General features: G+C 34.0%; 1 protein-coding gene across 8 annotated transcripts in view; it reads left to right on the plus strand.

Moving 5' to 3' along the window:
• PAM (peptidylglycine alpha-amidating monooxygenase) overlaps positions 1–25,723 on the plus strand; it is a 144,490-nt gene that overhangs the window by 100,102 nt on the left and 18,665 nt on the right. For 4 of the 8 annotated variants that reach the window (XM_084503289.1, XM_084503292.1, XM_084503290.1 and 1 more), the window contains exons 13-16: positions 4,829–5,016; positions 6,231–6,299; positions 18,305–18,610; positions 23,798–23,927. In XM_084503289.1, coding sequence (XP_084359415.1) covers positions 4,829–5,016; positions 6,231–6,299; positions 18,305–18,610; positions 23,798–23,927 — 693 coding nt within the window. The remainder of the gene's footprint in view (positions 1–4,828; positions 5,017–6,230; positions 6,300–18,304; positions 18,611–23,797; positions 23,928–25,723) is intronic. The other 4 variants (XM_084503293.1, XM_084503294.1, XM_084503296.1 and 1 more) reach the window with 1 other exon arrangement.

Genomic DNA, 25,723 nt, shown 5'->3' on the forward strand with positions numbered 1-25,723 from the left:
CTTGTTAGTGTTTGGTCAGAGGTTGGACTTGGTGATCTTGGAGGTCTATTCCAACCTAGATGATTCTGTGATTCTGTGAAACTTAAATTCCACTGGAGCGATCTGTTTTGCTGTCTGGTTTGCTGGATTTAACTCTACAGTATGTTCATAGCCTTTCTTTTTTGAATAATAACTTTTCTGAAATGTTCAGAACATCTCTCAGCTGAAGCTATGCTACCAAAGGTCTTACTCAGATGTTGGGTGGTTCTGCGCTTAGAGCAATGATCAGAATGTCAGTTATAAAAACAGTATTTTTAATAAATTGAAGTTATTGACCATTTAAAATAAAATAATAAAGCTTTGCAATTTCTTTTCACTATTTCAGAAACAAGATTTCTGTAAGTTTATAAAACAGCGATAAATTCTGACCCATCATGAAATCAAATCTTAAAGCTCAGAATAATGTTCCAGTTGCCTTTTTCTCAATATAAAAAAATTACATGTTTTTATGAAAAACAATTAAGTGACTAATAACAAATAGAAAAATCTGAACTGTTAGTGATGCTGCTTAGCCAAAGATGACAGAGAGGGCCCTATAAGGTCAAGCTGACAAATTCATCCTTAAAAATACATGCAATATTAATATTCTCTTAACTGGCACCAGTTCTCTAAACTATAATTTACTGGATATGTAGAGATATGAACATACCTTGCAGAAGTCTTTCTTTAGTGGAAGTAAATGCACCAGCACCTCAAGGGATGACTTGTTTCACACTCTACGCATGCTAAGATTACATCTCAGTGTAGGTTTAAGAGCTCAACACAAATTTAACTCTTTTTCATTGGCAGTTAAAATGCTGAACTAAAATGAATTGTTTGAGAAGTGGTTTTTACAAAGGTCATAACAGTAATATCCAAAACCTTTATGTAACATTCAACAGTAGACCTTTTGAAGTTCTAAAATTCTGTCATGTTTCTATAACATCGTGCAAAGTACTTTCTGTTTGTTGAATAAGAAACAGTCCCAGGAGAATTATGATCTTCATTTTCAATGTGCTGATAACCTTCCAATGAGAAAGAAGTGATAGGAACTTTTATTATGTAATTTTTGCTTGTAAATTTTGAGGAAAAAATACACAAACATTTTAAGCAAAAATTAAAATAATACACAAAAAGTAATGCAAAATTTGGAACTATGTATAAAAACATGGGGAAATAACTATCACCATAAATATGAAATGGAAGGATAAAAAGGAATGTGTTCCCAACAATAATGGGTATATGTAACAGTTAAAATGTATGAGCGTTGTTTAAATCTTAGAAAGTGTTTTCCTTATATTGCCGTTGTCTTACTTCTGTTTGGAATGACACATCCGCCCACTCCCTCCCCCACAAAAAAAAATTTTTTTTGAGTTCCATCCTTTAAGCTTCAAATGTACACTGGAAAATAAACAGTAAATGCAAGTGTGAAAGGAAAACTGTGAAGTAATACATACCTGAAAAGGATCAGATCAAGTCTGCATGTTCACTTTCCCGGTCTGTAATTTTCTGCTTGAATTTTTTGTTTTTCTTTGAACTATTTTGTTTATCTTTGAACTATTGAACTATCTGAAAAAGATCTTAAATTCCTTATGTGATTTATCTTTAATATACATAGAAAGCTGGGCTAAAACAAACTTATGGATTTGCTTTGTCTGTTCCCCCTTTCAAAGCTTAACTTATTAAAAAAGCTTAACTATTCCTAGTATATGCTTTCTGCCTGTCATTAAATCATGTTTTCAGTGTTATAGTTCCTTAATAGTGTTGTAATTTCTGCAATAGCCAACTAGTGCCTTGCATATGAATGCACTCGTTCTTTTGCTTGACATTTTTTGAGTTACTTTATGTTACTTTCATTATATTCTGAATTTCTGAAGGAGTGGACACCTTATCACATTATTGTGTTCTATGCTTCACTCAAATTATCTTGATGAATACTGTGTCCACGATAGGTCTTTGATATTCTTTCTTGCTGCCTTTCTCAATGGCTGTTGTGCACTTACTGTTTTAACATTTTGTCTATAATGTCCAAGTGCACTGTCATTCAAAATGCTGAGCGATTGTCTTTTTTGTAATGCAATGCTCGCTTAGTTTATTTTTACCTCAATTTCTTTGCATTTTTATCCAATTAAGATTGAAATTGCCATTTTTGCCCAAGTCTTTCCTTCCTCTTCTACTTACATATGAAGTAGTATTAGATGTTCTTGTTTTGTATTTAGACCCTTCATAGCTGTGTTGTCTGTTTCTTTGCACGTTAGATTTTTTTTCCATGATTTCATTTAGTTACACTAGCTCATGTCTGTTATCTTGTTCTGTTATTTCATTACGTCCATTGCTCGCATTAGCCTTTTTTAGCCTTCTCTTCTCCTAGTCTGAAAAAATCAAATGTGGTATTGAGGCATGCGTATACGTATGTATCTCTGACTAAAAAAGTTTTAGAAATGAAACCTGATTTTGCTTGTGCTGTTGACAGTGTATATTTTCAAGGTAATTGCAAGATCACAGACTTAAAGTCTCCGTTGTAGATAGGTGAGGCAGGAGTCATCTCTTTAACAGTTTCATTTATCTGTATTTCTCCTCAAACTCAAACTTCATAACAGAGGATTGAATTATCCTCTGTCAAGTATGATCAACAACTATAAGAATAATTACTAATTTACAAAGGATTTTTTTTCTTTTTTTTTTTTTTCCTAGAAACCAGTAAGTACTCCATGCAAAGACCCACTACAGTTTTATAACAGATAACATAATGATGTTTCAGAGTAAAAATTAGAGTTGATGTTGTGTCAAGCAATATATAATTTGGCAGTCTAAAGAACTTCAAAGAATTGGAGCCCAGTCAATGTAAGGTTCATGTCTTTGTAGAGGAAAGTGCCACTGACCATTTTTTATCCAGTTGTAATTCAGTGTATTGCACAGAACTCTTAATGGATGGAAAACCATATAAGCTGTATCTTTCCCTTTCAAAAATAAACATTTTTATTTTCATCAATATAAATTTCAGAAATTATAATTTTCAAAAATAAACAAGCATTGTACCATTCCAGAGAAGGTTCATGTGCCTGTAGCAAAATGTTCCATATTCAGTATTAAAGACTCTTTAACTGTATTATCTTGCTTTTTGATGCTACATCCTGTTTTAGTTTCACTTCACTGTGTATTGATCATATACCAAGATGTGAATACACTTTTAGACATACTTCTAGATATCTGTGGCTGTGATATGAAGGTGGTTTATGTGATTTTAATTTTAATTTGTACATTAGCATTTCTACTCATTAAACTCATTCACAAAACGGGATTTCTTAGTAGTTCAAGCATTTAATGGAAGGATTCTGTGTTTTCTATGAATTTACTAAAACTGTTGTTGATAGTGTTTTTTGTTTGTTTTTTACTGTGTCTATGCATTTCAGGGTTTATAATTTAAAATTTTTTACAGTTATATGTCAGGTGAACCAGAGTTCATGCAACTTCCCCATTCCCTTTTTGTAATAGCAACCATCATAGTTGGAGTACAACAGTGAAGTGAATGCTTTCTAAAAGCTTAGGCAGAGCTTGCCAAGTCAGAGTCTGATTTTTGTGGTCTCCAAGGGACAGTAAATTTTCAATCCACGGAAAAATACCAATTCCCCTTTTGAAACAGTCTCTTCTCCCATGTTCCTTCTGTCCCCCCCCCTGGCTGGTGTCATTATTGTTGCTATGGTGAATAAATGAATGCTGCAGTATGCTGCTGGAAAAGTCAGCACTGACGTCTTTTGCGAACAGCTAATAGGCCACCCCCGTGTCATTTTATGAGTGTGGGCTCACTGGTTAATTGTGAAAGCTGATTAAAAAGTCTTAACATAAAACCCTTTACTTTGTGAACCTTTCTTTTTAAGTTATAGCTTATTCCATTGTCAGGGCTATATCTCTATCATAAAAGGCGTCAACACATATGGCATAAATAAACAGAAACAGATCACAGCTGCAAACAGCCCCGGTATTGTCTGCTGCATAAAGTAAAGTTTTTCAGAGAAAATTCTTTCTCATACCAGCTGAACTTTTATTGAAGGCAGGATTATATAGCAATACAGAAGAGCCTCTTCTGTTTCAAGTACATGCATAACAGCTGTCAAAGAACTAGATTTTGCCTACTGTTTAGTCATGTTTCTTCGTACAGAAGCTTGTGATCGAGTTATTCTCAAGATGGCAATGATAATGATATATTTTCTTTAAGAGTTATTTATGGTATCTTAATATGTAATCAAGTTTTGCTGTTTTGGAACCACTGTTACTGGCTATTGAATGCATGTACTTGAATGTGGAGGAAAACAACTGTCTTAAATGATAGCTGCTGAAATTAAACATAGAAGTTATTTCCAATGATTTTAAATCAAGTGACTTTAAATCACGTTTACCCCAGGTAGTCAAAAATATATGTTATAATGAATGTTACAGTTCTGTCTTTTTCATCAGAACATGTACATAGTTGATGACACATTGGGGAATATGAAGAGTGTACTGTACAAAAGAGGAGAAGGAAGAGCAGTTTAAATGACTGATGCCATTTTCTCTAGAGTCAAAACTTAGTTCTCAGGAATTCCTGAGATACTAGAGGAGCTTGTGCAAGCTGGTAGTTCCTAATGAGACTCATTCTCTTCTAGAGAAACTTCTGATACTGGTGAAGCCATGAAGTGTTTTAGTGTGGGACTTCTAAACATTTAATTGCAACTTTTTTAATATTCTGTTAAGCATTTTAGATGAATTAGATAATTTCTATATCGAGCTAATTTTCCTCTTCTAACTGCTGCATCTTTTCTGTATTGTATAGGGGAACAGCCAATGATGAAATGTGCAATTTTTACATTATGTACTATATGGAAGCCAAACATGCTGTCTCATATATGACCTGCACACAGAATGCAAACCCTGAGATGTTCAGAAACATACCACAGGAAGCAAATATCCCTATTCCAGTCAAGCCTGATATGCTAAAGATGACTCATGGACATCATGAAGGTGAAAAACAAAACTTGCAATCCATTTTATTTTAGGCCTTTTTTTTTTTTTTTTTGCTGACTGATATGTTTGTCTGCGTTGCTTTATTATGATAAACTTTCATAGAAAAGAAATGCAATTTTGAATAAAATCCAAATTGTTTATTATAGAGCATTATGAGATTCTACTCTTGATTTTGGTGAAAAATGTCTCTAAGACTTTTGCCTATTTTCTCCTATTGTCATCTTTCAATTTCCTACATACTTTTATAGCTAACTGAGCTATATACCCCAAAGATTGACCTCTTTGCTATGGTAAATATCAGCACTTAACATTAACATTTTTTTAATAGTTGCTTTAGCTTCTATTTCCTGTGAAGTTGAAGCATAGCATTTCCAGATCCCAGTTTTCTAGGTCCTAGTACCTTGATATGGAAGGAATCAAATGTCTGTTAAACACTGCTGTGCATATATGTTGGCACAACAGTATTATTCAGAAGCAATATGGCACATATGTCAGTGTAGTAAAGTACAGTTCCATGCAGGGCAGCAGGTATTAGAGGCAGAATGCTTTAACAAGCGCTTGGAAAGCTAATAACTAGTTATGGCAAAATACTGCCCAGACAGGACTAGATCATTTCTCATTCTGTAGTTAGTTCTCTTGGAATCATTTGTTGCATTTTTGTTGGGCAATCCTTAGGCACTACAAGTCATAAAAGTTGGAATGTATTTCATCCTAGTTACTGAGTAATAATTTATTTTTTTTTCTGCTGACTTCATTGACTTGGGACTGCTATATAAATTAAGCTTTGACCCATTGATCAAGCAGGTTTATGCTACCCTTTCACAAAGTTTTTATGAAACTTGCATGGCACAAAATTTCATATCAGTTACCTATATTGTTTTTAATTTAAGAATTTCAAAAAAAAAAAAATACCCTAGATTTTACTACAACTGTGTAATGTGTCTGCCTAGATTATGATGGATAGAGAGGTGGATGTAGTGTTCTAAATTTCTATCTAAACATTCCTTCTATCCTGTTACTTGTGAAAATCTTAATTATTTATTCTAGTTGGTTTACTGCTACACTGGTTGGTGTACCTACTATAGATGATGGAGGGGAAGAAAAAAAAACAACACATATTCGGTTCAGAAGGACTATTTCCATTAGTAGATGATGTTTAGTCCCATTAGCATGCCGAAATGAATAACATATTCTAAATTTCCTTTTTTTAGAAACCAAGGATACTGATAAAAGTTCTTTGCAACTGTCAAAAGGAGAAGAGGGAGAGATTCTGGATCAGGGTATGTACTTGTTTATTTCGTTTTCAAGTAAGGAACTCATTAATGTTAAATTGTGATAAATTAAAACTCCTGATTGTAGATGATAATGAAGTTTTAAATCTTTTTTTCCTTTATCTGATGCAGTATGTAATGTTCTATTCAGATAACAATATTGGAAGTTATATAAGACATTGTAGGTAAAATTTATTAGTGCATTATAATCTCATTAGATTTTTCTGATTTTGTTTTACTTTGTTAAAGAAGGTTGTAATTTATCTGTAAATGCAATCCTGGAGAATGGACACGAAGAAGTTGTAGCAGTCCAATAGAAAGAGAATTCATTCACTCTTTAATGTGGTGATTTATGTAATGTGCTATTAGCTCTCCTCCTATTCCTTGGTTTGTATTGCTGTGCATATGTATGTTACTACGCTTCAATATTGGTAGTACATGCTGTGGATTGAGTGCTATTAATGTTTAATGCTAAATCTTTTTCACGAAATATGTATGTCTTCATATACGCGTAACAACTCATGCATGGATGTGTACAATATTTAGTTGTAGCAAAAAGCATGACTAATGTGTCTAGAAATATGCTGATTGTTACTTAGGTTTCAGAGTTATTAAAATATGGCTGTACGTTGAAGTTCTTATGGATAGTATATTATCTGACACTAGGTTAGTATCAAGAGGTTTTTTTTCAGAAGGAGAAATCCTTTTCAGGTATACTTTCATTCTCTTTTAATTGAACATTGCTGAGGCTTGTAGGACTTTGGATAAGCTTCTGTGTATGTTGACTATTCTCACCCATTTTCATGCTGAATGGGCCTTACGCTTAGTATTGTTAGTACCTACCTAGTTGGTGGTAGGGGGACGGTTGAACCAGAAGATCTTGGAGGTCTTTTCCAACTGTAGTGATTCTATGATTCTAGTATAAAATGTAAAATTAAAGTCAGATGCCTATGATGAAACTGGACTGCTAAGGAAGAATGAATTCATAAAATATATATCAAATACAATTTTATTTTTTTTTAATGTACTCAGTATTAGCTGTACTCTTGTGGTATTAAGGGAATAGTCTGAATATTTGGGAGATGTTAATCTGTGCACTTGCTAATCTTTGTTTTCATTAAAGGTGGAAGGAAATTTACTAACATCTCCCAAAGGGGTTAAGCTTTCTATATGCACTGCTATTTTGTGAAGTTAACTCAAATAATTAAGTTACAGTTACATTAAAAACTAGCTTCTGGAGTGTAAGAGCATCTTTACTTAAGGTATTGTAAATTACTATAGGCAATATTTACAATTGCAAATTTGAAACTTACCTTAAAAAATTTAAAACAGATTTTTTTTTTTTTTTACAAATAAATACAACTCAAAAAATATTTGCTTCTTAAGCCTATTCCAGACCAGTATGAGCTAGCTGCTTACAAATATATATATGAAAGTTTATGCTGATAAGCAGCTTCACCCTTATGTTACTAGAAAGTGTATTAGCCTTGGTTGAGGATGTTACCCATGTGCTTTATTGAATTCATTAATGTTTGAAACAAGATGCTCTTTCTAAAATACTTTTCAGTTGTGTTTGAGATGTGTTTCAAAGCAACATTTCTGTAGTGCAGTTTTGTTTGCTTAGACCACTAGTTGGTATACATCCTCATCTAACACGTTTCTATGGAAACAGACTTCATTGCGCTGTCTGTTTGAAGTTAGGTAGGTTTGTGATGTGAAATATCAAAACACAGTAGTTCCAATGAGCAAATTTTGTTTCATGTTCTTAGCTGTTAGCTTAAGATAAATTCTTCCGTCATTTACAGGACCCTGGCTTCAATTTTGCATTGAGGCACCTGAAACTTCAGTTCAATTATATGTATGTAAGCCAAAAAAAAAAAAAAGCAAAAGCAATAATTAAAAGACTTTGGTTTTATTTTTGTCTACAAAAAGAGGAAGTTGTAAGGCTTTTTTTAGAAGTGCTTTTTGGGTCTACATGATTGTTTGGTAAAACACACTGGGAAAATCATGACCTGAAAGTGGTCTTGTCTATCTTCTGCAATAACCTTAGTGAGTTAGCCAGTATCAACCAAATTGGAACAAAGTCTTATAGGTGACAGAATGAAAGTTCTACAGCACAGCGTGGGGTGGTGGATCCCCAACCCACACAGAAGCAAATAAATACTGAGGTAAAGTTTATAGCTTTTTAAAATTTATTTATGGTGTGATGTGAAATACTCTGTATGATAAACTTATCTTCAAGACACAGATCCACCAAGAGTTAGGTTTTGATTAGTTCTATTGCTGCTGAGCTGTTGCTTATTAAATTCAGCCTTTCACTCACTCTGAAGATAATACTTCAGTGATTTTTCCACAACTGTGTTTTACCCTTGCATTTTACTTTTTTCTTCATCACTCATGCTGGAGCAACTTCATTTTACTCTTCTTATTTTCAGGTAATTGAAATAAACATTGTTACTTCACTAAAATTCAAATAGTAATTACATTGCCCTGGAAATATTAGCAAATCCAGGGAGATAGATACATGATGATGATGGGGACAAATTTTGGTGTGGCTAGTATTAAATTTAAGTGTTTGCCTCAAAAGGGAAAAAGAATAAATGTATGCTGTTTAATAATATCAGCTTGCTAATAATTTACATGATTACCTGGACATAGTTTTAGCAGATTTACTTCTACATGTAGCTGGTTTATATTACTGATACCTCCTGGAGTTACCATTGCTTTTACTCTAAATTCTTGATTCCAACATCTTCAGTGAGAAGCATGTTAAGAAATGCTGTAAATATACTGAAATAAGTAGTATTCATCACACAGTGAATCATCACTCAGCATGAAGACAAAGCTAAATCCCTCTGATGTCAAAATTAAAATGAACTTGCATTAATGAAGCTGACCTCATTATATTGTTTCTGAAGCAACAGTGTCATTGCCTGGTAAGGATAAACTGTTCATAAAAAGTTACTTACTGCAGGAAATGCAGTTGATTTAAACACTTGTGCATATTTGAGTGTTTTCTGTTCCTGCTGAAGCACAAACTCTCCAGCACAAAAACATTATTTTTTTTTCATCAAGAGAAGTTTAATTAAATTAGATTCAACAGATACAGTACTGAAAAAACTATTATCTTTTCATAATATTTCCCACATCTTTAGATGTCTCATCTTTCCTTGTAGAAAAAAGGCTTAAATGTTTTTCATTGTTTGCTCAACATTATCCCTGCCATAGACTGTGGTATGGTATAATGCAGCGTAGGTTTGTTTTGATATGCAAGCAGTAAAGCTGCCTTACTATCAAGACAGTCAGTTGCTGCTATACCTGAAAGCTGTGTAGACACAACAGCAGGAGTTGTTTCTCAATAACAAGAGGGAATATACAGGTGATGGTAAATCAAATGTGCATTATTTAAACTGTTGGCTTGTGGCTCGTGATTTGATAGTGCACTTTGTATGCATTAGATGTGGTAATAAACTTTCCTTTGAAGCAGAAAAGGCAAATATTTTTTCTAGTAAAGCCAATATAATTATGCATAAACAGTTTGTATATTTCAAGGCTGGCTTGAACTGAAAATTCATTTGCAGCCTATAAAACAAAATTCAAAGTTGATTTTTTGTTTCAGAAGGGTTTGTTGCATACACATGTATGTGTTACTTGCACATGTACAGCTGACAAAAAGGAAGCGGTTTTCATCTTATTTCTTATTATATTAATGTTTACTGTGATACTGTAAAAAATAAAAATCTACATGTTTTTATTGTGTCAGGCGTAGGGAATTCAGAAATTAGTACCAAAAAATAGCTCCTATCATTTTGCCTGTTGTGTTGGAATCTGAAGTGGAAGTCATGGAAGTCATTCATTTGCCTTCAGAATTGATGAATTGTATTGGCAATACATTTGGATATTTTTTTTCTCATCCCCCATTATTTCATGATTACTATGAACACAGGCTATTCCGGGAGCTTGAATGGTGAAGTTCAATACAAGAGAATTCAAAATCTCTTTTTGAATGTCCCAGCCAGACTATCCCCTTTGCACGGTTGAATGTGTTAACTGAAATCCTATTAAAACCTCCTACATTTAAACTAATATTTAAAATGATGTCAAAAACAAACAAACAAACAAGCAAACAAACAAACAGATTTTAGTTTTTATAAAGGAGAGCTTTAAGTCTGTGATCATGGTTGCAGACCTGGTGGTAAGATCGGTTGTACAGAAACAATTAAATCTCTCTTTCATATAGACAGCTCCTGCTGAAACTCAGTGTAGTTATGGTTTGAATATATGATGTGAAATACAATGTTAAGTATCCTGTAAAATCGTTTTTTGAGACGTTTCTAGGTGAACACCCAAAATTAATGGATACTAAATGGCAATTCTGGCTGGAATCTCTAGCAAAATAGTAGTAATTATGGATCCTAATTTTATGGGACAGGCTATGGTAATGAAGTAATTTAGTGTGTTTCATAAAAGTTTCTATTTATTTTTTAACAGAAATGTTAAGGAGAAGTCTGTCTGTTCAGTTAAACATTTTTTCAGGGGTGCTTGGAGTATTCTTTGGATGAGGTTAAATATAGTGAATAGGGACTGCCCATTGATTGTAAAACAGCAATTCTTTGGAAAAATAGTATGCATCCAAGTAAGAAAAAGTGACACCATAATCCATACAAAATGGGAGGTGAATTAAGGTTACATATAATTCTGGTATTTATTACCTGTTGGATGCCTACCTGATCTTTAAATCATTTTCAGTTGTTGTAAGCTATAATCGCACATGCATGTGTGCACATCCACACATGGATAAATATTTTTCCCCAACATTTTTGTGACACTGCTAGAAATATTTTGCTAGGTTGTAGCAGGATCTGTGAGTTGAGAAGCTGAAATGTCTGTTTACTGTGTAGTATTCTTCTGTTTACTTGTGCATCTCTATGAAATTTTATACAATAAAAATATACTAAACAAGTCTCTTAATACCTGGGATAGAAATTAATGATTTAAGTGAAACGAGAGCTTACAGTTTTCCTCTTTCTGTCTTACCTCTGTTTTGTTTCCTTCTTATAAGAATGAAAAAGGGAGGAAATGTCTATGATTTCCAAGCAGAGGTGGGATGAAAGGAGAAACAAAGCAGAAAATGTCTATGATTTCCAAGCAGAGGTGGGGTGAAAGGAGAAACAAAGCAGAATCAGCATGCAAGCAGATTCTTGATTTTTTCAAGTCATGAAGTAGCATGTTTCTGTGATATTACGTAATGATAGTGTCAAACTGTGAGACCTGATGTATGTTTATGCCAACACATGTACTCATAAGTTACATTCCTTTCTAAAATAAAGTTGTCATAGTTTACCTTAAAAGTTTACTTTTTCTAGCTTGTGTGCTGTTCTTAAGAAAAGGGAGGAGTTCAGTATGGTAGATGGCTAAAATTCTTGAGGTTGATGGAGAAAATATGAGGTTTGAAAGAGAAGACAAATTTATTTTCCAGTATTGATGTGGAATGGAATAGAATGGATGTGTTTTAGATTAAGGCCAAGTATTAGAGAAATTCCACATATTTTAGCCCTGGAATGTTTCTTTGGTGCACAGAGATTGGATGAGGTTCCTTAAATAGGGTGCAACAATAAAAGTATCTGCATTAAAACTTGGAAGACAATGCTACTAAGAAGTACTAAGAGCAATATTTACAGTTAGCGAAGTAGAATTACAAAGATTAAAAATCTGTTTGTTGTTTTAGCACTAAAAGACTCTGCTGGAAGCTGTAAATAAAAGATGAGGCTCAAATTAGGTTAGAATAGGATTATTCATAATCTTTACAAAAACATTTTCAGCACAGTAGAAAAGGGAGCATCAGATCTAAGCAAAACATGGCAATTGGTATGGGTTGGCTACCTAAGCAGGAGAAGAATATAACAAGCATGAAAAGAAACTATTTTAAATTGTGTGTTTCAGTCTTCACTGTTTAACACATGGTTTAAGTTCTTGAATTACAGAGGGGCTTCACTTAGGTATTTTATGTAATGCCAAAAAAATATATATTTATTTAACACTGAACAGCTGCAAAACCTGGTTATAATATCAACGTGTCTGAAGAATTGAAAATAGGCATTGTGTTAGTCTAGGAAGAGTTCAGAGAATTCTGAGCTGTTTTCATAGTTGTTCAAATAAAACTGTAGCACAAATATAAAACTCATTAAACAGAATACTTTTTTTTTTTATTCTGTGCAAAATGTTTCTTTCTTATAATTTGCATATCTTGAAGAATGATGATGATAGATCTTAAATAAAAATGACCAAAAACAAGGATACTTAGGTATCCGTAATTTATAAATATATATGTCCTGGTAATAACAGGCAGAAGTTTACTTTGCTATGTTGATACGCTCATGAAGTTGAGGAAGTACTGTTTTGTCTGGAGAATAAATTGTGACCAGCTTGGGGTTTGAATGTCAAGTTCCAACTTGCTGGGGAAGAAACCCCCATCTGTACCAAAGAGTGGTTCTTAAGTGGAAGTTCTTTTATGTTTTCTCTAACACTTATCTCTGTCTTTGCAGTTACAAAATCCTTCGACCTAGTGACTTTATAAACTGTATTCATCTGTATATTAAAATATTTTGATGGTTGAATTAAAAACAAAGGAAGCCAGATTTACATTGGAATAGTAGTAAAAGCCCTTCTTAGGAACATGCAGACATAGAACAAAACAGAAAATTGTGTTACTGTCAACCAAAGCTAATGATACTATTTTGCAACCTTTGCTTCCACCATTTTTCTTCTCTAATCTGCTTTAAAATGGCTTGAGAACAGAGGCAATTCCATTTCTTCAAACATGTCAGTTTGTGCTTTAAGTGTACATCACCTAGGGCACAATGATGGGGACCAACAACCTTTAGAGTAACTTAACAGTTTTCATTTCCTCCTTAGTTATACCTCTGTCCTCCGCCCCTTCATATTCCTTCATAAAGAAACACTCTTATTTAATAGTTTTTAGTTCTGAGGAATCTTTCCAATGCTTTCATCAAAACAGCAGATTAAATCAGAACAGTAGGATTTGTGAAAAATATTAGACTAGAAAACATTTTGAAAATTGATTTGGGTCGTTACGTCAAACTGTGTCTAATATAACTTACTATAAATAAACAGACATTGGATTTTGCACACTTCTGCACTGTCTTTCCCTGCTTTTCTTCTCTCTTTTCTACCAGCAGTGTTATCTCATGTATGTCTGTTCAAGCACGCTCACTAGCTTCATGTGGAAGTCAAAGAAGGCATGGTTAAACAGATACAGAAAATGGAACTTTTGCTTTAACAAATACTGATAAATATTTGGAAGGCGTTCAGTCATGAGGGCACAGTCATGAAGGTGATATTGACAGACAGATTTTGATTTCTTCATTGATAGAATAGTTAGTCATCTAAAGGGTGCATTTCTCTGATACAACTATTGATATAGCACTTAGGTATTATTAGGCTGAAATTTACAATGAGGCTATGTCATAGTTGGAGTTCATACCATTTGGACCCTGATTTCATGACTTTCCAAAAAAAATAACAAATAAAAAAAAATAAATAAAAATCAGTCACTATTTTTGCCAGACCAACAGGATAAAAAGAAACATTTTCTGATAAGACAGAGATGTATTTTCAGAATACACTAGATTTTATTCAGATATAATTTGGAAAACCAAAGCTAACCATGAAGTTTTGTCTCTTATTGCAATCATAATAGACTGAAACACTGGAGTTTAGAAGGACCGTCATACTGATTCTATATCAGATCAGACGTGTTCAAAAAGAGATGACTTTCAATGCAAGTGTTCACACTTCAGTTAAAACTAACTGTAGCATCACACAAATCAACTTTGCAGTAGCAGTACGTTGTCTATGTAGATAAGCCATAGACAGGCTTTTGCTCTCAATTCTTTCAATTCTGTTTATTTCCTGGCAAGATACCATTCTGCCAAAAGTCTTGGTGTTTGAAAGGTTGAATTTTCTATCCATCCCTTAGCTCGATCTTGCAGCACCATGGCCAGATACTTCCTACAGACAAGAAGTTGGTACTTCCAACTGCATGATGGTGTGAAGCTTAAGAACCATGGACAGAGACTGTTCTCTGAAAGTCTGGAAGATTACAACATAGAGGTGAAAAAAAAGAAGTCTGGTTTTATTCATGGGCAGTTCAACTCTTTCAGGATTCTACCCAGACCATTGTGGTCAACATACTAAACCGTTGTATTGTCTTCAACTAATCCAGCTCTACACCAAGGTCAAGTCAGGTTCTGTAAAAGAATTTGACTAGCATAGAAGTGCCATAGAACTTAAGGTTAAACTAACTAACAGCTTTTGTGTTTTTTAATTCTGGAGTTGTTGGTCTTAACAGCTTTGATTCCTCCAGAACAGAATTAACTCCAGCTATTTGTAGCCAATCGTCTTATACTGTATTACATAGAGGGAAGTGTCCTGATAGCTTAAGAATAAGTACATGTAAGTATCCTCTCTGAAACTCACCTAATCAGCCAGCATCCCTGAGACTGGACTGAGTACTGGAAGAAAATAAATTATTCATGCTAGATTTCAGTTATTTCAACAAAAGCAAGTGATTCATTCAACCGTGTTGTCTTCAAGTCATTCTAAAGGTCAGGTTGTCTCATCTCAAACAAAACCAAACAAGTAACACAGTACATCTTGCTGGTGTGCCTTTCACACTGAATATCTTCAGGTAAGCAGCATCCTTCAGCTGTTCCAGCTATTACAAAACATGTAAAGCTGCAGCATGAGCTCTTGCTTTGACATTTGCTGGATACGACTTTGCAGAGAGCCAACAGTTAATCAGAGACAACATGAGCCTACTCTTTGTAAGTTATCTGTAGTGGATTCTGAATAACTTCTTAAAATGATGCTGCTCACAAGTTTATTGGAGTCTGCCTGTGGTTCATAACCAAAGCTGAGAAAGCCTGGTTCCAGATTATATGGGACTGGAATTCAAATGTGTGGAGTTCAGGAATCGGTTGGTTACATTGAGTAATTAGGAATCTTTGGTATCTACACGCTTTGTAAATACTGTGAGCAGTGTAAAGTTGCCAAGAAACTGACAGAAGACTTCAGCCTGCTGTTTGTGCCAAGCATATAGAGATGTTGGGCAAATACATTGTAAGCCTCGTGGATGTCTTTTGGAATTTTAGGTATAGGGATTTCATATTTATTTTGTCAAAGAAACACATTTACTTAGGCTAAAGTTCACAGTTTCAGAGCAGCTGCACTTCACACCACCTTCACTCTGTGAGTCATGCCCTTTTCCATACTTGCAGGCAGTTCTTGAATATTCATATCTATTGTGGTTACAACCCTGCTCCTTACTGAAAGCCTTTCAGGAAATTTGGAAAATACCTGGTCTACAGCCACTGATAGTGACCTGTCCAACCTCCCTTACTTAGTACACCAGTACTTGAAAAGTGCTTGAAAATACCTAACATCTCTTATGATTGGTCCTGGGAGTAAACTAAATCTGATCAACCTGTTTGAAGTTGAGTCCCTGATTAGTAGTTCCTGAGAAGTCCACAGGAATTCTCCCTGAAAGCACCTTGTTCTGACAGTTTTCCCTTGACTTTTGTTGTTTCTAAGTTAGATTCCTCTTTTCTTCTTAGTTCTCGTAATCCACTGAGTCCTATTTCACAGCATTCTTTGTAGTAATTAAAGCTAGTTTTGGACAGGTAAACTGAAACTTTTTTGTAAACTAAAGCTTTTTTCTTTTTCTTTTTTTTTTTTTTTTTAAGAAAGAAAAAGCAGCAAGTGCTATAAATCTTAGAGGGTGAATTAATAGTTCTAAGTCAAACAGTACACATCAGACGTAGAATGTGGTGTCTTTGGCAAAAGCAAGAAGCTGGAAAACTTGTTTAAAATGAATGAGCATATGAATTATGAGTTAGGAAGCTGAAACCTTTATACAAACTGTCACATTTTCTCATTGTGACAAAGAATTACAAGCAAATTAATCTGTTGAATTGACTGTTGATATGCAACTAGGAAAGAGTGAACTGGTCAAAGAGCACTAAAGGTGCCTTAAAAAGGTCCGAAGTTTAAAACACCACCAGGCTTGCTTGCTGTGGGGAGACATGTCATAGTTACATTACGAACACTGCTTTTACCATTCAAACCTCACCTTTAGAAATGACTGCATATAAAAAAAGTTTTCTTATCTGCAGATCTCAATCCATGGATAAAACCAAAAACTCTTGTACTTACAAATTCTGTTTAATTTCTAAAATGGTGCAAAAAAAATAGTTAAAGACAATGAAAACTATTTTAATACCAAAAGTTGTTCCTTAAGTAAAGATTCCAAAGGTGTTCCTATATCAGCACCAATTCCTGGATGCTTTTAGTGACTATAAAACTTGATTAACAGAGTTATAAAACTTTATCAGAATATGTATGTTTTGTATCCAAAGCTTCTATTATGTCATACTTCTTGAACTAGTTCAATCAGTTGTTGAACTAGCTGAATGACGCTATGAGGGTTTTGAGGCATACTAGCTTCATAATTATATTTGAAGCAAATATTGCCTTTTTTTTTAATATAGCTTAACATTTTTTTCTCTTACCTAATTTGCTTTGGTCATTTAATTTCATTAAAATTGGCCCTGTTACTTCAATAATTATTTTCTGACAGACATTTTCACCTGGAATATTCCATTTGCATGGGCAAGGAATAGAAGGCTACTCAAACTGTTTATAAACATGACAGACCCCCTTAAGGACATTTCCAAAAGACAACATTTCTGGGCTGCAGATCATAGTTTCTGATTCTGTGTGATTTTTTGCATGAAAATTTTATTATTTATAGTTTGCTTGTCTAAATAGTGCTTAATATATCCTGAAATCGGTATAAGATAATACAGATTTTTAACAATGAGTGATTTGTACTTAAAATGAAATAGAAGTGCACTTATTTGAATTCAATCTAAATGTGAGTTGAATGACTCATTCTACTCCAATGGTGTAACTGCAGTTTGTAATAGTTTCAGACAGCCAAGATTCTTGGTTAGTAAATTCAAACAAGTTGGGTACCTGCTTGTTAGTAGGGTTTATACTGTTAACCTGCTGGTTAGTAGGCATGTCATGAATTGAGAATGGACTTCAAAAACAGTTCAGTTGACTTGTATATTTTATGAGGCAAGTTGTATTTATTGCATTTCAGGTTGTATCCTTTTAGCTGCTGTTCTGGAATTTACTGAAATGCTTATTAGTTTCTAAGAAATCTATAGTGATGACCATGTTAAGCAACTTGACAAAGTACTGTTCCCTGCATTGCCAGCTGATATCATGGCTGATGGCTGTTACTGTTTGTGGGGAGAGGAGGGGAAGAACCCAGACCAAATTGGTGCATCAAAAATGTAGTGGACCACTCAGAGTTTCACTAGGCAGTCTTCTTTCAGCAGTATGCTGTATAAGATCTGTAAAGGTTTGTTTTCTTTCAGCCTAAGCTCCTTATTTGATGACAGATTTCAAAGGAATATAGTTTGACATGCATCTAAGTATATGATTGTCTTTATGAGTGAGTAAATTGATAAAACTGTGGAGTTTTTGCATCTCTATTATATAAAAATAGAATAATGCAGCAGTAACCTGGCAAATCTAGATAATTGTGTCATAAATATTATTTTCTGAAATTATGCTCACCCTTTTTTTTTCTTCCTCAAGAACATCTGCACAGAGGTAATGATTTTTTGATGGCAAAATGTCAGGTAAAAGTGGACTGTTCTATGTAAATGAAGATTATAATGATTTGACATTATCTTTTTATACCACAGACTTGGCTCATTCAATTCCTAAGACACAGTTCACTCTAATGCTACGACTGACGATTGTTTGACTAGTTATGTTACATGTGCTTTGCTGAAGTTTTCTAAAACAATTTGATCTGTTATAATTGTTTTGTGTGTGTTTTTTTTGTTCTTTTTGTTTGTTTGTTTGTTTGTTTGTTTGTTTTCCTTCCTTTCCTCTTATCTTTTCTCTTTTCTGTACAGGTGATTTCTATTCACTTCTTTCCAAGCTGCTAGGAGAAAGGGAAGATGTTGCTCGTGTGCATAAGCAAAACCCTACAGAAAAGGCAGAAACAGATCTTGTAGCTGAGATTGCTAATGTAGTCCAAAAGAAGGACCTTGCCAGAGAAATCACAAATCATGATGAGAGGGACAATGCTATTCTTGTAAGAGACAGAATTCACAAATTTCACAGATTAGAGTCTACTCTGAGGCCACCAGAAAGCAGACATTTCTCTTTACAGCATCCTAAGCATGGTGAGGGAAGCTGGGATAAAGAACATACAGGAGGTGGGTTAGGGGTTAATTTTATACAGTGAAATGCAATGTAAGAGCTGTGATCCACATTAGCAAAATCTGAAGGGAATATCAATTGATGCTTGGAAGTATTTTACATAATGGCTTTTCTAATTATGGAAATATTCTGCCTTTCTTTTATAGCTGTTTCAGTGGCTTCTTTTCTCTATGTGAAGAAGGAACGTATACCAATAGCAGAATGCCAGTACTGTTTGGAATATAGAGTATTTTTTCCACTCTCAAGACTTGTACTTAATTATTTGGTATCAATTATAAAACATATCAATTATAAAACAAGCAAAACACAAGAGAATATAAAAGTCAGGGACCATGGATTTTTTTAATACGATTAATGATTGTGAAATGATCACTGGGATAACCTATGTATTTTATGAGCTTTCTGATTTACCTTGGTTTGTCAGACACAAGATTTTATGAGGTTTATTGCTGTAATCCTATCGGCTGTTTTTCTCTCATTCAGAAGAGTCATGAAAAATTCTTCAGAAGAAAAACATGGTGCATATTCATTTCAAATTGGCTTTGGCTATCCTAATATTCTTGGGCTGGCTGTTTTATTATACTAGGATTATAATTCATTCCCTTCAGGTTTCTATGACAGCAGAAACCGTGGAAGTGTTGTGTTTGTTTTACTTGCATTTTCGTCTGTGTGATATTGATTGTGCTTAGTCTTGCTAATGTGGAAAGCCAGATAATACAGTATGTGATAAGTATCTCATAAAAAAAATACGTATGCATGCAAGTCATCTGTATGCATAAGCTGTAGCAACACATGCTTGCTTTTATGTTGCAACCAACCAGCTTGATGTTTCCAAGTACTGTAGTATACAAATACACATCATATGTCATCCATTTGATTTTTATTTCTGTTCAAAATGTGAATATGTAGTATCTCTGTTTACATGAGATTCTGTCACAGTATTCAAATTCAGTTTAATTCTGGGCTTGTATTTAACAGAAGGCCAAAAATGAGGACTTTCCAACATTGTATTGTTTTAGTTGGTTAAATGAGAACCTATCAAAGTATTGGCATAGAAGCAAAAAAACCAGCGCAATGTTATCATGTGCCTTGACAAGTGATAATCATAAAAAATTCCATAGGCAATGCTGGAATTAAATGATTGGAAGAGTAATATGTATGTTTCTGGAAAAAAAAAAAAAAAAAAAAAAAAAAAAAAAGTTTGTTAACCTCAAAATAATCATATGTGATGTGTAGAGAGGAAAAAAGCTAAGAAAATTCTTTGTTTTAACTGATTCAGAAAAGGGAGTGTCAGTGAACTGAATAAATACCTAAGTTGCAACACCATATGGCATGAATTCTGACTGTAGAAATTGTTTGCTCTGCTACTTTAGTAGTTATATATTCATCTGGTGGGGGAATTTGTTGGTGGAGTGCTAATAAATGGACTTTGAAATGACTCTGAAATGAGATACAGCAAAAAGCAAAACTGAAATAATCTTAGCATTCTTTTCCAATGTTTCTGATACTAACTACAGAAATTCTGAACTTCAGAAGCTATCAGCGCCATCTTTTGGCAAAAGAACTTTTATTGCAAAAAATCTTCAAGCATACGTTTAAATTCTGTTTTGGAATTTTACATATTAGAAGAATACAAACCTGCTTCTCTAACAGATTTTCATTTAAAGGAGGAAAGAGTGGAATGTGAAGTGGTTTTATGTTGTCTTGATTTAATTTAAAAAAAAATAATTGCACCCTTCATAAAATTATTTGTTAAATTGAATTAAAAAAAAAAAAAAGGAAGACTGGCTTGTGTTAAATTATAGTATTAACTTCATTTAACTATTTAGTAATTACCAGAATTCCAAAAGTTTAACATTTTTAGTCTTAGAAATCCTCATTTTTCTAACATGTAACAGACCTGAAATAGCAAGCAAACAATACATTAATTAAGATTGTTATACATATTATGTGTATAACTTTATACTACTTATAACCTTCCTGTACTGCTGTTATATTACCACCCTGTGAGTGAACACTAGTCAAGCGAGTTGTTCAACATCACTGCAACTGGTACAATTACACCTTCTAATTACAGCAAGAAGTATAATTTTCCAAGTTTTAAAACTCCTTTTACAGTGCTTATTTACATTTGTCAAAATATAAATGACTACTCTGATGGCAGGGAGTAAATGAATAAAACTTGTAGATAAGAACAAAAAATAGCTGCTAGGGATTTACGGACAGTAAGTTGCAATTTTACTAATAAATAGGGGCTTTAGACTTTCACTTGTAGGGAGATTAAAATCTGACTTGCGTGTTTTAATGCTATTTAATTCTTAAGAGTTTTATTGAACCAAATGAATTACTCTAAATTACAGTATAGAAGATCTGATCTTTTAGTTTAGAAATCTCATTTACAACAAAAGCAATGATTGTGTATCTATATACTTGAAAAAGTAACTTTAATTTGTTTTAATAGGGAAATGTAATTGTGTTTGGTTTCATATATATAGAACTAAGGTCTATGGACTACTTAGTTCTGCAGGGAATTAACAACCAGTCTTAGATATATGAATATATGATACATACATTTAGTAAGTAAGCTTATGTAAAAAGTTAATTCCCTTCATGGAAGGACTTTCAATATGAAACCTGTACATGAACAAGAAAAAATAACAGTAAACCAGTTCTGAAAAACTGAGAAAATCCAAAGGTTGTGTAGCTTGAGTTCTTGTAATTAGACTATATTACACTGTTTGATGTTCGGACTTCATTCTGAAGGGTGTTTCCAATCTAAATGATTCTATGATTTTAATGTTTTCATCTATGAGAAATATTTTTGTCCTATAAAAATTGTGTATTCTGCATGCCTTTTTGGAAACTGAATTTTACAAAGGACAAAATACAGGCTTTCTGTATTGAGACTTTAATTTTTCTATGTTTTTGGGAAAAGTCTCAATGACCACGGGGCACTGAAACATTAAATGTATGTAAGTTTCATGCAGGCTAACTTTTAGCAACTGATGAAGCAGACACTGGCTTTCTGTCCTTTTATTGCTTACAAAATCCTGGTGTCCTGATACAGGTGAACATACCTGGTATTGCACCTGCTGCTACCAACTCAACAGTACCAAAGTACTGTGGTTTTTATGAATATGTTTAATTTTATTTTTATCCTCTCTTAGTTTGGAACTTTTTTTCACCTAAAACTGCTGCATTAGGATTCTTGGTTTTGAATTTTCTGATTGCTTTTTTATATTCACTGGTGGTGACTATCTTAGATTTGTCTTAGGTTTGCTTTAGCCAACAGAATTTCTCTGTTAGCTACTCACAGCTAGGTATCTAGAACTACAAAGGTAAAATATCTCCTAGTCTGTGCTAAGTTTTCAGCACTGTTTTTCTCTTTTCCCTGTGTAGATTGTAGAAAATACTTTTTCCTCCACCACGTTTGCTTTTTCTCCTCAGACTGCATCTCTTCCAAGTAAAAAGGAAGTGGGAATTACACTTACCAGAAAGCCGGGTTGCAGAGGTTGCGATTAAGATTTTGGGGATATTGTCCCTTTTTATTTTTCCTTTCATGAGAATAACACTTCCAAGTGAAGCCTCTTGTATTCCTTGGGTAATTTGTGTTGAGAACTTGTTTCAAAACACTGATCTTTCAGCACTCTGTGAATGGAGATTGTATGTAGTATTACATGTGGCTAGGTTGTACCCCAATGATTGGTTTTGAGGATCACAGCAAAATACACAAACTTCAGGTTGAGCTAAAATTTGCAAAACTGAAAATACCAAAAAAGATGCTAGCAGACAGTTTGAATACTACTGGAACAACTCCAGTTTCAGATAACTGCAAAAAAAACTCTTTTCTATTCACCTTCAATTTGTCAGTGTGTACCTACATACAAAGCCTTTACCTTAGAAATATCTGAATTATGTTGAATAAATTCACATCCAAAAGAAAGGAGTGATGGATTTTCTAACATATAGAAAGCTTCTTAACAGATTTTGTTTTCTTTCTTGTTTTATCAGTTTTAGTAACATTTTTCTTGTGGTTGTATTTTTTATTTTGGGGAATACAGTTCAATTATCTGTCAATAATGCAAGAGCAATCCAGACCAACCTCTTTCAAATTGCATATTAAGCAGTCTATTTGTAAGAAATTAATCCTTGCAGCCAACATTCTGCTGCTTTTCCAAGTTTTGGACATCTCTGTTCACACATTTAATCATTGTAAGTCTACTTTTATATAAAGCATACTTAGCTTGAAGCAAACTTTTTTTTTAAAAGTCTGATTTCAGTCTTTTTTTAATCTTAATTTGCAGCTATATTTTTCTCCCTTCATTGAGGAGTTTTACTACTTAAGACAAAAACAGAAAGTATCCATTTTTTTTAGTAGTGGTTCCCTTGCTAAATCCTGTATTTTTGGCTTAGTGTGAAAATCACATTTGTGTTATTCAAAAACTTCCAGCATATGTTCTTAAAAAGTGCCCTAATACATAAACAGTGACAGATACCCTCCTTCATTTCTTTCATCAGGTTTAGACATCTATTTCCTATTCATGCCTGTAATCTTTGCATTAGGATACAAACACTAACTACAGCTAATTAATGCATATGTTTGTTTTAAGAAATGTCATAGGAGAAGAAACTTCACAAAAGTACTATTTTATTTGTTTCTCTTTGCTGTTTATCTTGCTGTTTATCTTGCTTCTCTGCATTGTGGTTTTCTTTTCTTTGTGTTAAAAACTTTTTTGAAAAAAGTTGTGAATCAGCCACTTCAGATTTATAGATAGACTAGTGATTCCTATTCTTCCATTATGCTTTTTAAATAAAATACTGATAGGTTATTATTTAAATTTGCTTGCTTATTTTGGATAGTATTTGTATGTTTCTGTAATCAACCAATCAACCAATATTAGAAAGTATTAACAAAGCTGTGAAGTTTCTATCGTCCTTCCAGACTACTAGCAGGATACCAATGTTTGTGCATGCTTTACTTAAAAAGCATAAAGCTATGCTTGGAATTAAATTGCAATGCATTCATGGAAATTCTGCATGCAAGAGTATGTCCATACATGCAAAAAGCCAGTTAACCAGATTTATATTCTTTCTTTTGTATGTGTGTGCGTGTGTGTTTTATTAGTATAAATGTGCTACATTAATGTCTGCCTTTTTTTGTCGTTGTTCGTTTCTTTGGTCAGATTTCCACATAGAAGAGGCTGTGGAGTGGCCTGGGTTAGACCTCAAGCTGGGCCAAGTTTCTGGCTTGGCTCTGGACCTTGAAAATAACTTAGTTGTCTTCCACAGAGGTGATCATGTTTGGGATGAAAAGTAAGTAGACATTTTGCAGAATGGCTTGTTAAAAGGTCAATTTAGTGTATATATCTTGTGCATCTTCTCAAAGAAACAAAATAGATTGCAGTTCCTTTCTGTTTAAGATTCAGCTCTTTGGCTGAAAGTGCCTTCAGGAGACTCAGAATTTAAGTGTTGACTGACGTCGTCAGGGCTATAGGGTTGCTAGATCTTTAGACAGTAAGAATATGTCTCCAGAGAAAAAAAAATATTGTACATTATGTCCCAAAACTTATCCCTGCTTGTCCATGTCTTCGGCTGGAACAATAGGTTGGGGAGAATGCTGTTTTAGTAAGGTACACTACTATTAATACTTGGGTTTAAGACATGCAAAGCTAGCTTCAGTGCTGAAAAAAACAAATGGGAGGGATGGGGGGCATGTAGAGCATTCATTCAAAACAGACTTTCATCATTAAAAACTAGTGTCATCACAAAATCAAGATTTTATGTTGGCTATTTATTATTTTAAAAGCAGAACATTCCAGAGACCTGGAATATATCTCATTATGTCTTTCAGCTTTTAAACAGTATATCTAACCATTTAGTTGCCAAAAAAAAAAACACTTCGTGAAACTGCAACAGAACACTGGGAGTAATTAATGCTAGTTTATAACAGAATACTATATAGTACTCTTTGTAAGTGTGCTTTTAAAATCTTTCTTCTAAGTATCTGTTCTTGATACTTACAAGGCTAAACAGTATGGTGTTTTTTTTCCAACTCTTGATGAATATATTTTAAGAGAAGATATTTTCTGAAAATTAGAGGAGGCAGCTTTCTCAGTGTTATAGTAAAATGATGCTTAGAATACTCTTCTGTGGAGAAAAATCAGTTGTTTTTTGGCTAAGTAATGTAATGTAGAAGGTAAGGCAATCATTTAAGTTTCTTGTGCATGGTATCAGTGATCTCTCCAGCTCAAGAGTATGCAAGTGTAGACTGTCAAACTTGAAAGGATGATGCATACTGCAACTTGTATTACTCAATCTTCAACTAAAAGCTGGTATTGATTTGTTTTTTCTCATCCTCCTACAGATGAATATAAATTTTCTTCTTTGCGTCATTGAAGAAAGTATTGAAAAAACATTTGAAAATAATCTGGCAGTTTTGTTCATTTCTCACTTCTGAAATGTATATTTTGGGGGATTCTGACAACTGAGGTATACCCACAGCCCAGAGCACAAAACTGGAGTTTGGGACCAAGCAGTCTGTAGGAAGTCTACAGAGGTTAAACTTAAACTTTAAATTTGGTGGAAGAGCTATTTGATGGATAAAGAATTGGCTGGATGACCTCATCCAAAGAGTTAGTCCATGGCTCAATGTCCAAATTGAAACCAGTAATCAGTGGTGTCCCTCAACGGTCCATACTGAGACCAATAGTATTTATTATCTTAATTAATGACACAGGTACCCTCAGCAAGTTTGCGGTTGACACCAAACTGAGTGGTGCAGTTAACACTTTACTGGGGAAGGGATGCCATCCAGAAGGTACCTGGACAGATTTGAGAGGTAGGCCCAGGTGAACCTCATGAGGTTCAACATGGCCAAGTGCAGGATGCTGCATCTGGGTCAGGACAATCAATATAGTCTGGGTGATGAAGTGGTTGAGTGCAGCCCTGCAGAGAAGGACCTTGGAATACTGGTAGATGGAAAATTGGATGCGAGCTGGCAATGTACACTTGCAGCCCAGAAAGCCAGCTGTATCCTGATGGGCTGCATCGAAAGGATCGTGGCCAGCACAAGAAGGACATGGGCCTGTTAGAGCAGGTCCATAGGAAGC

Source organism: Aythya ferina (assembly GCF_964211825.1).
Source record: "Aythya ferina genome assembly, chromosome: Z".
Classification (NCBI taxonomy): Eukaryota; Metazoa; Chordata; class Aves; order Anseriformes; family Anatidae; genus Aythya; species Aythya ferina.